At 44.1% G+C, this 12,930-nt stretch overlaps 1 protein-coding gene across 1 annotated transcript in view; it reads right to left on the reverse strand.

Annotated features, from left to right (window-relative positions):
- The window catches only part of polr2b (RNA polymerase II subunit B), a 36,022-nt gene that overhangs the window by 6,051 nt on the left and 17,041 nt on the right, over positions 1-12,930 (reverse strand). Inside the window, exons 12-21 of the mRNA XM_079673155.1 lie at positions 10,933-11,072; positions 10,665-10,776; positions 10,254-10,408; positions 9,384-9,582; positions 9,127-9,295; positions 8,891-8,987; positions 8,715-8,809; positions 8,386-8,636; positions 7,336-7,425; positions 3,663-3,770 (exon numbers count right to left, since the gene is read on the reverse strand). Coding sequence (XP_079529281.1) covers positions 3,663-3,770; positions 7,336-7,425; positions 8,386-8,636; positions 8,715-8,809; positions 8,891-8,987; positions 9,127-9,295; positions 9,384-9,582; positions 10,254-10,408; positions 10,665-10,776; positions 10,933-11,072 — 1,416 coding nt within the window. The remainder of the gene's footprint in view (positions 1-3,662; positions 3,771-7,335; positions 7,426-8,385; positions 8,637-8,714; positions 8,810-8,890; positions 8,988-9,126; positions 9,296-9,383; positions 9,583-10,253; positions 10,409-10,664; positions 10,777-10,932; positions 11,073-12,930) is intronic.

Genomic DNA, 12,930 nt, shown 5'->3' on the forward strand with positions numbered 1-12,930 from the left:
AGTGTATATATGTGAGTATATATATGTGTGAGTGTATATATGTGAGTATATATATGTGTGAGTGTATGTGTGTGAGTGTATATATGTGAGTATATATATGTGTGAGTGTATGTGTGTGAGTATATATATGTGTGAGTGTATATATGTGAGTATATATATGTGTGAGTGTATATATGTGAGTATATATATGTGTGAGTGTATGTGAGTGTATGTGTGTGAGTGTGTGTGAGTGTATGTGAGTGTATATGTGTGAGTGTGTGTGAGTGTATGTGTGTGAGTATATATATGTGTGAGTGTATGTGAGTGTATGTGTGTGAGTGTGTGTGAGTGTATGTGAGTGTATATGTGTGAGTGTATGTGTGTGAGTGTATATGTGTGAGTGTATATATGTGAGTATATATATGTGTGAGTGTATATGTGTGAGTGTATGTGTGTGAGTGTATGTGTGTGAGTGTATGTGTGTGAGTGTATGTGTGTGAGTGTGTGTGTGTGAGTGTATGTGTGTGAGTGTATGTGTGTGAGTGTATGTGTGTGAGTGTATGTGTGTGAGTGTATGTGTGTGAGTGTATGTGTGTGAGTGTATGTGTGTGTGTGAGTGTATGTGTGTGAGTGTATGTGAGTGTATGTGTGTGAGTGTGTGTGAGTGTATGTGAGTGTATATGTGTGAGTGTGTGTGAGTGTATGTGAGTGTATATGTGTGAGTGTGTGTGAGTGTATGTGTGTGAGTGTATTTGTGTGAGTGTATGTGTGTGAGTGTATTTGTGTGAGTGTATGTGAGTGTATATGTGTGAGTGTGTGTGAGTGTGTGTGAGTGTATGTGTGTGAGTATATATATGTGTGAGTGTATGTGTGTGAGTGTATTTGTGTGAGTGTATGTGAGTGTATATGTGTGAGTGTGTGTGAGTGTGTGTGAGTGTATGTGTGTGAGTATATATATGTGTGAGTGTATGTGTGTGAGTGTATTTGTGTGAGTGTATGTGTGTGAGTGTATTTGTGTGAGTGTATGTGTGTGAGTGTATATGTGTGAGTGTATGTGTGTGAGTGTATATGTGTGAGTGTGTGTGTGTGAGTGTATGTGTGTGAGTGTATATGTGTGAGTGTATGTGTGTGAGTGTATGTGTGTGAGTGTATGTGTGTGAGTGTATATGTGTGAGTGTATGTGTGTGAGTGTATATGTGTGAGTGTATATGTGTGAGTGTATATGTGTGAGTGTGTGTGAGTGTATGTGTGTGAGTGTATGTGTGTGAGTGTATGTGTGTGAGTGTATATGTGTGAGTGTGTGTGAGTGTATATGTGTGAGTGTATATGTGTGAGTGTATATGTGTGAGTGTATGTGTGTGAGTGTATGTGTGTGAGTGTATGTGAGTGTATGTGTGTGAGTGTATGTGTGTGAGTGTATATGTGTGAGTGTATATGTGTGAGTGTATGTGTGTATGTGTGTGAGTGTATGTGTGTGAGTGTATGTGTGTGAGTGTATGTGCGTGAGTGTGTGTGAGTGTATATGTGTGAGTGTATATATGTGAGTATATATGTGTGTGAGTGTGTGTGTGAGTGTATATATGTGAGTATATATATGTGTGAGTGTATATATGTGTGTGTGTGTGTGTGTGTGTGAGTGTATATGTGTGAGTGTGTGTGAGTGTATATATGTGAGTATATATATGTGTGAGTGTATATATGTGTGTATGTGTGTCAGTGTGTGTGAGTGTATATGTGTGAGTGTGTGTGAGTGTATGTGTGTGAGTGTATGTGTGTGAGTGTATGTGTGTGTGAGTGTGTGTGTGAGTGTATATGTGTGAGTGTATATGTGTGAGTGTATGTGTGTGAGTGTATGTGTGTGAGTGTATGTGCGTGAGTGTGTGTGAGTGTATATGTGTGAGTGTATATGTGTGAGTGTATGTGTGTGAGTGTATGTGCGTGAGTGTGTGTGAGTGTGTGTGTGAGTGTATATATGTGAGTATATATATGTGTGAGTGTATATATGTGTGTGTGTGTGTGTGTGTGTGTGAGTGTATGTGTGTCAGTGTGTGTGAGTGTATATGTGTGAGTGTGTGTGAGTGTATGTGTGTGAGTGTATGTGTGTGAGTGTATGTGTGTGTGTGTGTGTGAGTGTGTGTGTGAGTGTATATGTGTGAGTGTATATGTGTGAGTGTATATGTGTGAGTGTATATGTGTGTGTGTGTGTGTGTGTGTGTGTGTGTGTGTGTGTGTGTGTGTGTGTGTGTGTGTGTGCGAGTGTATATGCGTGTGAGTGTATATGTGTGAGTGAGTGTATATGTGTGTGTGTGTGTGTGTGTGTGTGTGTGTGTGTGTGTGTGTGTGTGTGTGTGTGTGTGTGTGTGTGTGTGTGTGTGTGTGTGTGTGTGTGTGTGTGTGTGTGTGTGTGTGCGAGTGTATATGTGTGTGAGTGTATATGTGTGTGAGTGTGTGTGAGTGTATATGTGTGTGAGTGTATATGTGTGTGTGAGTGTATATGTGTGAGTGTGTGTGAGTGTATATGTGTGTGAGTGTATATGTGTGTGTGAGTGTATATGTGTGAGTGTGTGTGAGTGTATATGTGTGAGTGTGTGTGAGTGTATATGTGTGAGTGTGTGTGAGTGTATATGTGTGAGTGTATGTGTGTGAGTGTGTGTGAGTGAGTGTGTGTGAATGTATGTGTGTGAATGTATGTGTGTGAGTGTATGTGAGTGTATGTGTGTGAGTGTACGTGTGTGAGTGTACGTGTGTGAGTGTACGTGTGTGAGTGTATATGTGTGAGTGTATATGCGTGTGAGTGTATATGTATGTGTGTGTGAGTGTATATGTGTGTGAGTGTATATGTGTGTGAGTGTATGTGAGTGTATGTGTGTGAGTGTACGTGTGTGAGTGTACGTGTGTGAGTGTATATGTGTGAGTGTATATATGTGTGTGTGTGTGTGTGTGTGTGTGTGTGCGAGTGTATATGCGTGTGAGTGTATATGCGTGTGAGTGTATATGTATGTGTGTGTGAGTGTATATGTGTGTGAGTGTATATGTGTGTGAGTGTATATGTGTGAGAGTGTATATGTGCGTGAGAGTGTATATGTGTGTGAGAGTGTATATGTGTGTGAGTGTATATGTGTGTGAGTGTATATGTGTGTGAGTGTATATGTGTGTGTGAGTGTATATGTGTGTGAGTGTATATGTGTGTGAGTGTATATGTGTGTGTGAGTGTATATGTGTGTGAGTGTATATGTGTGTGAGTGTATATGTGTGTGAGTGTATATGTGTGTGAGTGTATATGTGTGTGTGAGTGTATATGTGTGTGAGTGTATATGTGTGTGAGTGTATATGTGTGTGTATATGTGTGTGTGAGTGTATATGTGTGTGTGAGTGTATATGTGTGTGAGTGTATATGTGCGTGAGTGTGAGTGTATATGTGTGTGTGTGTGAGTGTATATGTGTGTGAGTGTATATGTGTGTGAGTGTATATGTGTGTGAGTGTATATGTGTGTGAGTGTATATGTGCGTGAGTGTGAGTGTATATGTGTGATTGTGTGTGTGTGAGTGTGAGTGTGAGTGTGTGTGTGTGTGTGAGTGTGAGTGTGTGTGTGTGTGTGTGTGTGTGTGTGTGTATGTGCAAGTGTGTGCAAGTGTGTGTATATGTGTTTTTGTGTATGTGTGTGTGAGTGAGTGAGTGTTACCTTGCCCTGCAGGCACTCGATCAGATGGCCCACAGTCATTCTGGATGGAATGGCGTGAGGATTGATGATGATGTCTGGAGTGATTCCCTCACAGGTAAACGGCATGTCCTTCAGAGAAACACAGCAGATACCATCAGACAGTATTACCAGGAACATCAGAGTATCCCTTAACCAGGAACATCACAGTATCCCTTAACCAGGAACATCAGAGTATCCCTTAACCAGGAACATCACAGTATCCCTTAACCAGGAACACCTTAACAAGAATATCACAGTATCCCTTAACCAGAAACACCTTAACAAGGAACATCACAGTATCCCTTAACCAGAAACACCTTAACAAGGAACATCACAGTATCCCTTAACCAGGAACACCTTAACAAGAACATCACAGTATCCCTTAACCAGAAACACCTTAACCAGGAACATCCCAGTATCTCTTAACCAGGAACACCTTAACAAGAACATCACAGTATCCCTTAACCAGGAACACCTTAACAAGAACATCACAGTATCCCTTAACCAGAAACACCTTAACCAGGAACATCCCAGTATCTCTTAACCAGGAACACCTTAACAAGAACATCACAGTATCCCTTAACCAGAAACACCTTAACAAGGAACATCACAGTATCCCTTAACCAGAAACACCTTAACAAGGAACATCACAGTATCCCTTAACCAGAAACACCTTAACAAGGAACATCACAGTATCCCTTAACCAGAAACACCTTAACAAGGAACATCACAGTATCCCTTAACCAGGAACACCTTAACAAGGAACATCACAGTATCCCTTAACCAGGAACATCACAGTATCCCTTAACCAGGAACATCACAGTATCCCTTAACCAGGAACATCACAGTATCCCTTAACCAGGAACACCTTAACAAGGAACATCACAGTATCCCTTAACCAGGAACATCACAGTATCCCTTAACCAGGAACATCACAGTATCCCTTAACCAGGAACACCTTAACAAGGAACATCACAGTCTCCCTTAACCAGGAACATCACAGTCTCCCTTAACCAGGAACATCACAGTATCCCTTAACCAGAAACACCTTAACAAGGAACATCACAGTATCCCTTAACCAGGAACATCACAGTATCCCTTAACCAGGAACATCACAGTATCCCTTAACCAGGAACATCACAGTATCCCTTAACCAGGAACACCTTAACAAGGAACATCACAGTATCCCTTAACCAGGAACATCACAGTATCCCTTAACCAGGAACACCTTAACAAGGAACATCACAGTCTCCCTTAACCAGGAACATCACAGTCTCCCTTAACCAGGAACATCACAGTCTCCCTTAACCAGGAGCACCTTAACAAGGAACATCACAGTCTCCCTTAACCAGGAACATCACAGTATCCCTTAACCAGGAACATCACAGTCTCCCTTAACCAGGAACATCACAGTCTCCCTTAACCAGGAACATCACAGTCTCCCTTAACCAGGAACATCACAGTCTCCCTTAACCAGGAGCACCTTAACAAGGAACATCACAGTCTCCCTTAACCAGGAACATCACAGTATCCCTTAACCAGGAACATCACAGTATCCCTTAACAAGGAACATCACAGTCTCCCTTAACCAGGAACATCACAGTATCCCTTAACCAGGAACATCGCAGTATCCCTTAACCAGGAACATCACAGCATCCCTTAACCAGGAACACCTTAACAAGGAACATCACAGTATCCCTTAACCAGGAACATCACAATATCCCTTAACCAGGAACATCACAGTATGCCTTAACCAGGAACATCACAGTAATCCTTAACCAGGAACATCACAGTATGCCTTAACCAGGAACATCACAGTAATCCTTAACCAGGAACATCACAGTATCCCTTAACCAGGAACACCTTAACAAGGAACATCACAGTATCCCTTAACCAGGAACATCACAGTATCCCTTAACCAGGAACATCACAGTATCCCTTAACCAGGAACACCTTAACAAGGAACATCACAGTCTCCCTTAACCAGGAACATCACAGTCTCCCTTAACCAGGAACATCACAGTCTCCCTTAACCAGGAGCACCTTAACAAGGAACATCACAGTCTCCCTTAACCAGGAACATCACAGTCTCCCTTAACCAGGAACACCTTAACAAGGAACATCAGAGTCTCCCTTAACCAGGAACATCACAGTATCCCTTAACCAGGAACATCACAGCATCCCTTAATCAGGAACACCTTAACAAGGAACATCACAGTATCCCTTAACCAGGAACATCACAATATCCCTTAACCAGGAACATCACAGTATGCCTTAACCAGGAACAACACAGTATCCCTTAACAAAGAAACATCACAGTAATCCTTAACCAGGAACATCACATTATGCCTTAACCAGGAACATCACAGTATCCCTTAACCAGGAACATCACAGTATCCCTTAACCAGGAACATCACAGTAATCCTTAACCAGGAACTTCACAGTATCCCTTAACCAGGAACATCACAGTAATCCTTAACCAGGAACATCACAGTATCCCTTAACCAGGAACATCACAGTATCCCTTAACCAGGAACATCACAGTAATCATTAACCAGGAACTTCACAGTATCCCTTAACCAGGAACACCACAGTATCCCTTAACCAGGAACATCACAGTATCCCTTAACCAGGAACACCACAGTATTCCTTAACCAGGAACATCACAGTAATCCTTAACCAGGAACATCACATTATGCCTTAACCAGGAACATCACAGTATCCCTTAACCAGGAACATCACAGTATCCCTTAACCAGGAACATCACAGTATCCCTTAACCAGGAACATCACAGTATCCCTTAACCAGGAACATCACAGTAATCCTTAACCAGGAACATCACAGTATCCCTTAACCAGGAACATCACAGTATCCCTTAACCAGGAACACCACAGTATTCCTTAACCAGGAACATCACAGTATCCCTTAACCAGGAACATCACAGTATCCCTTAACCAGGAACATCACAGTATCCCTTAACCAGGAACATCACAGTAATCCTTAACCAGGAACATCACAGTAATCCTTAACCAGGAACATCACAGTATTCCTTAACCAGGAACATCACAGTATCCCTTAACCAGGAACACCACAGTATCCCTTAACCAGGAACACCACAGTATTCCTTAACCAGGAACATCACAATATCCCTTAACTAGGAACATCACAGTATCCCTTAACCAGGAACATCACAGTATCCCTTAACCAGGAACATCACAGTATCCCTTAACCAGGAACACCACAGTATTCCTTAACCAGGAACATCACAATATCCCTTAACTAGGAACATCACAGTATCCCTTAACCAGGAACATCACAGTATTCCTTAACCAGGAACATCACACTATTCCCTAACCAGGAACCTCACAGTATTCCTTAACCAGGAACATCACAGTATTCCTTAACCAGGAACATCACACTATTCCCTAACCAGGAACATCACACTATTCCCTAACCAGGAACATCACAGTATGCCTTAACCAGGAACATCACAGTATCCCTTAACCAGGAACATCACAGTATTCCTTAACCAGGAACATCACAGTATCCCTTAACCAGGAACATCACAGTATTCCTTAACCAGGAACATCACAGTATCCCTTAACCAGGAACATCATAGTATTCCTTAACCACAAGTTAAAACATGTCAGTGTACCTCCTGTCTGTACTGGATCCCACACGTTCCTTTCTGCCCGTGTCGGCTGGCAAACTTATCTCCGATCTGAGGGATCCGGACGGAGCGCACCTGAGGAAGTAAGAAACTCATCAGAAAACATCAAAGAGACGACAGCTGCAGCCGTAATATTCATCCCTCAGTCATGTATAATACTTTTCTTATTTGTATGGTAGGCTATTTTCTGTGTTTTTTAACACGTGTATGGATCTTTAGGACTCTCTCTGTACACCTGTATGGATGTTTAGGACTCTGTACACCTGTATGGATCTTTAGGGCTCTCTCTGTACACCTGTATGCATCTTTAGGGCTCTCTCTGTACACCTGTATGGATCTTTAGGACTCCGTACACCTGTATGGATCTTTAGGGCTCTGTACACCTGTATGGATCTTTAGGACTCTCTCTGTACACCTGTATGGATCTTTAGGACTCTCTCTGTACACCTGTATGGATCTTTAGGACTCTCTCTGTACACCTGCATGGATCTTTAGGGCTCTCTCTGTACACCTGTATGGATCTTTAGGACTCTCTCTGTACACCTGTATGGATCTTTAGGGCTCTCTCTGTACACCTGTATGGATCTTTAGGGCTCTCTCTGTACACCTGTATGGATCTTTAGGACTCTGTACACCTGTATGGATCTTTAGGACTCTGTACACCTGTATGGATCTTTAGGACTCTGTACACCTGCATGGATCTTTAGGACTCTGTACACCTGTATGAATCTTTAGGGCTCTCTCTATACACCTGTATGGATCTTTAGGACTCTGTACACCTGTATGGATCTTTAGGGCTCTCTCTGTACACCTGTATGGATCTTTAGGACTCTGTACACCTGTATGGATCTTTAGGACTCTGTACACCTGTATGGATCTTTAGGGCTCTCTCTATACACCTGTATGGATCTTTAGGACTCTGTACACCTGTATGGATCTTTAGGGCTCTCTCTGTACACCTGTATGGATCTTTAGGACTCTGTACACCTGCATGGATCTTTAGGACTCTGTACACCTGTATGAATCCTATCATACCCGGATCTTGCAGAACTTGTAACCCTCCTGGTTCAAGGTCACCATCACTTGGTCCACGATGCCGGTCTCGCTGGTCCTCAGGAAGGTGCTGCAGTCTCTCTTGGTGTAGCGCCGGTTGACGCTGTCCAGCTCGTCGTCGTTCTCTGGCAGCGTCACCGTCTTCCCGATGATCACGTCCTCTCCCGAGACACGGACGCCGGGTGCAATCAACCCGTCATCGTCCAGCTTGTCATAGATGGCGTGTCTCATACCTGAGGAGGATTTGAATCAGTTACACATGGCGTTCTGACACTGCAGCTAAAGAGATCGGCTCTCAGCTCCATCCTCACCCTGACAGGTTTCACGGGTCGGCTTCTCAAAGATCTCCTCCTGATCAAAACCTTTCTTAGACTCCTGCTCTTTGTAGGACCGGTAGAAAACAGACCTACAGGAGAGAGAACAGCTTGAGACACATTTTATATCACATTACATTATGCAGGATTAAGGGTTAAGAGTTAGCGCTGACCTGAAGAAGCCCCGATCCACAGCGGACCTGTTCATGATCACAGAATCCTCCTGGTTGTACCCCGTGTATGCGGCGATTGCCACGATAGAGTTAATACCTTAGGAAGTAAAGGAAGTGTCACACACAAGCTTGTTTCATTATTCTGTAAGTAGAACTCAGTCAGACCTCAGGCAGAGGTTTGCATGCGCTTTGAGATTCCCTCTCCTGAACAGAGTCGGTGTGTTCCGGTGTGTTACCTGCAGGCAGCTCTCTGAAGCGCAGGTACTCCATGGACCGGGTGGTGACAAGCGGTTTCTGAGGGTAGTATAACACGTGGGCAAGCGTGTCCATTCGCACATGGAAGTTGGTGATGTAGACTCCCATGGCCTGTTTGCCCATAGCAGACTGGTACGTGTTCCTGGGAGACTGAACAACAAATCACCTGTCACTACGTCGCGCTTTTCATTTTGTTACTGATCCTCCACTCTAAGGATGCATTGAAAAGAAGAGGTACCTGGTTGTGATCGGGGAAGGGGATGATGGAGGCGCACACTCCGAGGATCATGGACGGGTGGATCTCACAGTGAGTGTAGGTGGAGCAGTAAGCCACGCCCTTCTCCTGGAGGTCATCAGGGGTCATAGCAAGCATCACCGTCTCCTCCTCCAGAGTGTCGATGTATTCCACTACGCCGCTCGCCACCAGATCCTGCCAACTGACACCAGAGACCAGCAACAACCTTTTCAGATCCTGCCAGCTACCCACCAAAGACCTTTCTACTACAGAACCTTTAGGAGTGAAGCCGACAAACTCTGCAGGAACAACCGCCAAATTATACGTGAACAGCCATCAAACTCAAACAACGAACTCTGCGGGGACAATCAACAAACTCAACCTACAAACTCTAAGGGGACAACTAATGAACCCTACGGGAGCAACTAATGAACTCTAAGGGGACAACTAATGAACCCTACGGATCAACCAATGAACTCTAAGGGGACAACTAATGAACCCTACGGATCAACCAATGAACTCTAAGGGGACAATTAATGAACCCTACGGATCAACCAAGGAACCCTACGGGAACAACTAATGAACTCTAAGGGGACAACTAATGAACCCTACGGATCAACCAATGAACTCTACGGATCAACCAATGAACTCTACGGGGACAACCAATGAATCCTACGGAACAACTAATGAACCCTACGGGAACAACTAATGAACCCTACGGGAACAACTAATGAACCCTACGGGAACAACTAATGAACCCTACGGGAACAACTAATGAACCCTACGGGAACAATCCATCCGACAATCTCTGCAGGAATCTGCAGTACCTGTAGTAGTGTAAAAGTAGTACCTGTAGCAGTGTTACTGCAGTACCTGTAGTTGTTGTACTCGCGCTCCTTCAGCTGGTCGATGTGTCGCCTCTTCAGCAGGAGTTTCTGTTTCTCGACGATCAGCAGTGGTCTGCAGATACGTCCGGCGTCCGTGTAGATCCTGATCTCTCGCTCTCTGATATCTCTGATCATGGATACCTGGAACAGTCAGAACCAGCAGAACCCTGAGACCTCCATCTGGGGACATTTCATATTTCAGCCTAGTGCTTTTTTGTGCTGACTGCTCATTGGCTCCTGCTGAAGACGTTCATCTTTAAAACAACCCTGGAAAGTTTCAGATTAACAAAAAAAAAGATGGTCTCTGGGACTGCTGGTGGTTTCAGACCCCCAGCAGAATGAAAAGCATCAGGCTGCGGTGAACGGGAGCAGCGGTTAGACAGGAGGGTTTGGTTACCTCAGACACGATGATGTCCATCTGTCGACGGAGTTTCCTCAGTGTGTTCATCAGCTGTTCGGGGTCTTTGTGGATCCCCACCCAGCAGCCATTCACAAAGATCTTAGTGGCACTGAGAGATTAAAACACATGAGCGAGATGAGGGTACTGCCATCTGTCAGTCAGCCTGAGACAGTCCATATGTTTATATTACATTTAGACAGTTTACAGGAAGCATTCACTTTATTTCTAGACTTATGTGCAGACTGAAAGACTGCAGTTAACTGACTCTGCGATGGCCGCTGGAGAGATCTCCTCCAGGTTCTCCATGCTCCACTCCTCTAAGAACTCCAGGATGGGTGACGGCTGGGATCCCACGGAGATGTACGCCATGAGGGCCAGGTTCTTCACCAGCCCCACTGCGTGGCCCTGCAACACACACACACACACACACACACACACACACACACACACACACACACACACACACACACACACACACACACACACACACACACACACACACACACACACACACACACACACACACACACACACACACACACACACACACACACACACACACACACACACACACACACACACACACACACACACACACACACACACACACACACACACACACACACACACAGTTAATAGGCTTGTTTGAGATGAGCTGCGGCTCGCCTCGAAAGCAGGGTATATGCAGGAATCCTGAAGTCAAATTTAATACCTTTTAAGACCTTTTTTTAGACCCTTTCCATACATTTTAAGAACTCATCGCAACTTTGAGTTCTAACCGGTTACATTGGCAACACACTTTACCTCACATTTACTATATTGATTGTAAGATACCACAACTAAACAGAGTGCAGACAGACTACTGAAGCCTCCTCTCCACATGAACTTCAACCTCTCTGTGAAGGTCAGGTTTAATGCAGTATGCTGCTTTGTTGCTTCTGTACTCTGTGCTCTTTCATTCCAGTAAAACTCCTCAGAAAACATTAGAAACCAGTATTTGACCAATAAACAAAACAATTGACAAAACTTTGAACTATGAATTATATTAAACTTTGGTGAGCTTCAGCGGGTTAATGCCATATAGGAGCTCCCTCACAAATACCCAGGGGTTAAATTGGGCTGGGGCTGTCCGGGGCTAAGCCCTGGCACATAGGACGATGCTCTGACGTCATCACCCTCACACATTTGTCATATGTTTACAAAAAAGGATATATATGTTCAGACTTTTCTCTTTCTTAATATAGACTATATTAGGGTCTATATGTGTTGACTTTTCTCGTTCTTAATATAGACTATATTTAGGGTCTATATGTGTTGACTTTACTTTAAAATAGCAGATCTCTGTGACCGGATATAGTTTGGCTTAGACCCCGGCCCCACGAGGACACATACGGTAAAACGCATACGCAAGCGCAAAAAAGGCTTCCTTTCACACGCATTCGATTCATTAACGTGTCCGTTCACACTAGACCGCTGCAAATGCTGGAAACGATGTAGTACTATGTCATGCCTGTAAGTGGCGCTGCTGCCGCCCGAAATACACCAAAAGCAGCGAAGAAGACCCCGGAGCATGGTTGCCATGGTTGCCCTTCTGTTTATTCTCCTCGGTGGACGGCGTGTTCTCCTGCTGTATCTCTCAGGTAGTCCACCAGCAGATGAAAAACACCCACCTCTCCGCCTCTTCCAAGGAACGAGGGGACCGTGCGGCAGAGTTTCCGTAAAAAAAATGTTCCGCCGGTCAACATGTCCCTTAAAGTTTAAATCTTCCGTACAAAATTAGGAAAGTGCCGGTCAGAGGTCTTCTTTGTTATTTATTGAGCTTTAAAACAAATTGATAACGACTCTGTTCTCTGTATAATAATATAATAATATTTAATAAACGGTGCCTGCCTCTCTTTTCCTCCCCCTCTTCTGACAGCCCAGCAGCAGCAGGAGACGTGGGGAGAGGGAGGCGGGCTCTTTCATCGTTATCAGAAAATGATCATATAGGGCTTACACACGGAGCCGTTGGACCCCCAGAACGTTGCGTATGCCGGGCTTCCCACCTTGGGACCCGTTACCGTAGTCGTTTATTCCCCCCCCCACACACAAAGAGCGGAGAAAGGCAACGAAACTTAAAATAATAAGCAGCATTTTACGGCGCGCTATGCATGGGGCCGCCTTGTGGGGTTTCCCGACATGTCGTTTCAGTAAATTAAAGGGTGTTTCATGTTGTCGTTGCTACTTCTTAATACCTTGGAAAATGCCATTTAATACTTTTTAA

This window comes from Notothenia rossii (genome assembly GCF_949606895.1).
Source record: "Notothenia rossii genome assembly, chromosome: 3".
In the NCBI taxonomy this organism is placed as follows: domain Eukaryota; kingdom Metazoa; phylum Chordata; class Actinopteri; order Perciformes; family Nototheniidae; genus Notothenia; species Notothenia rossii.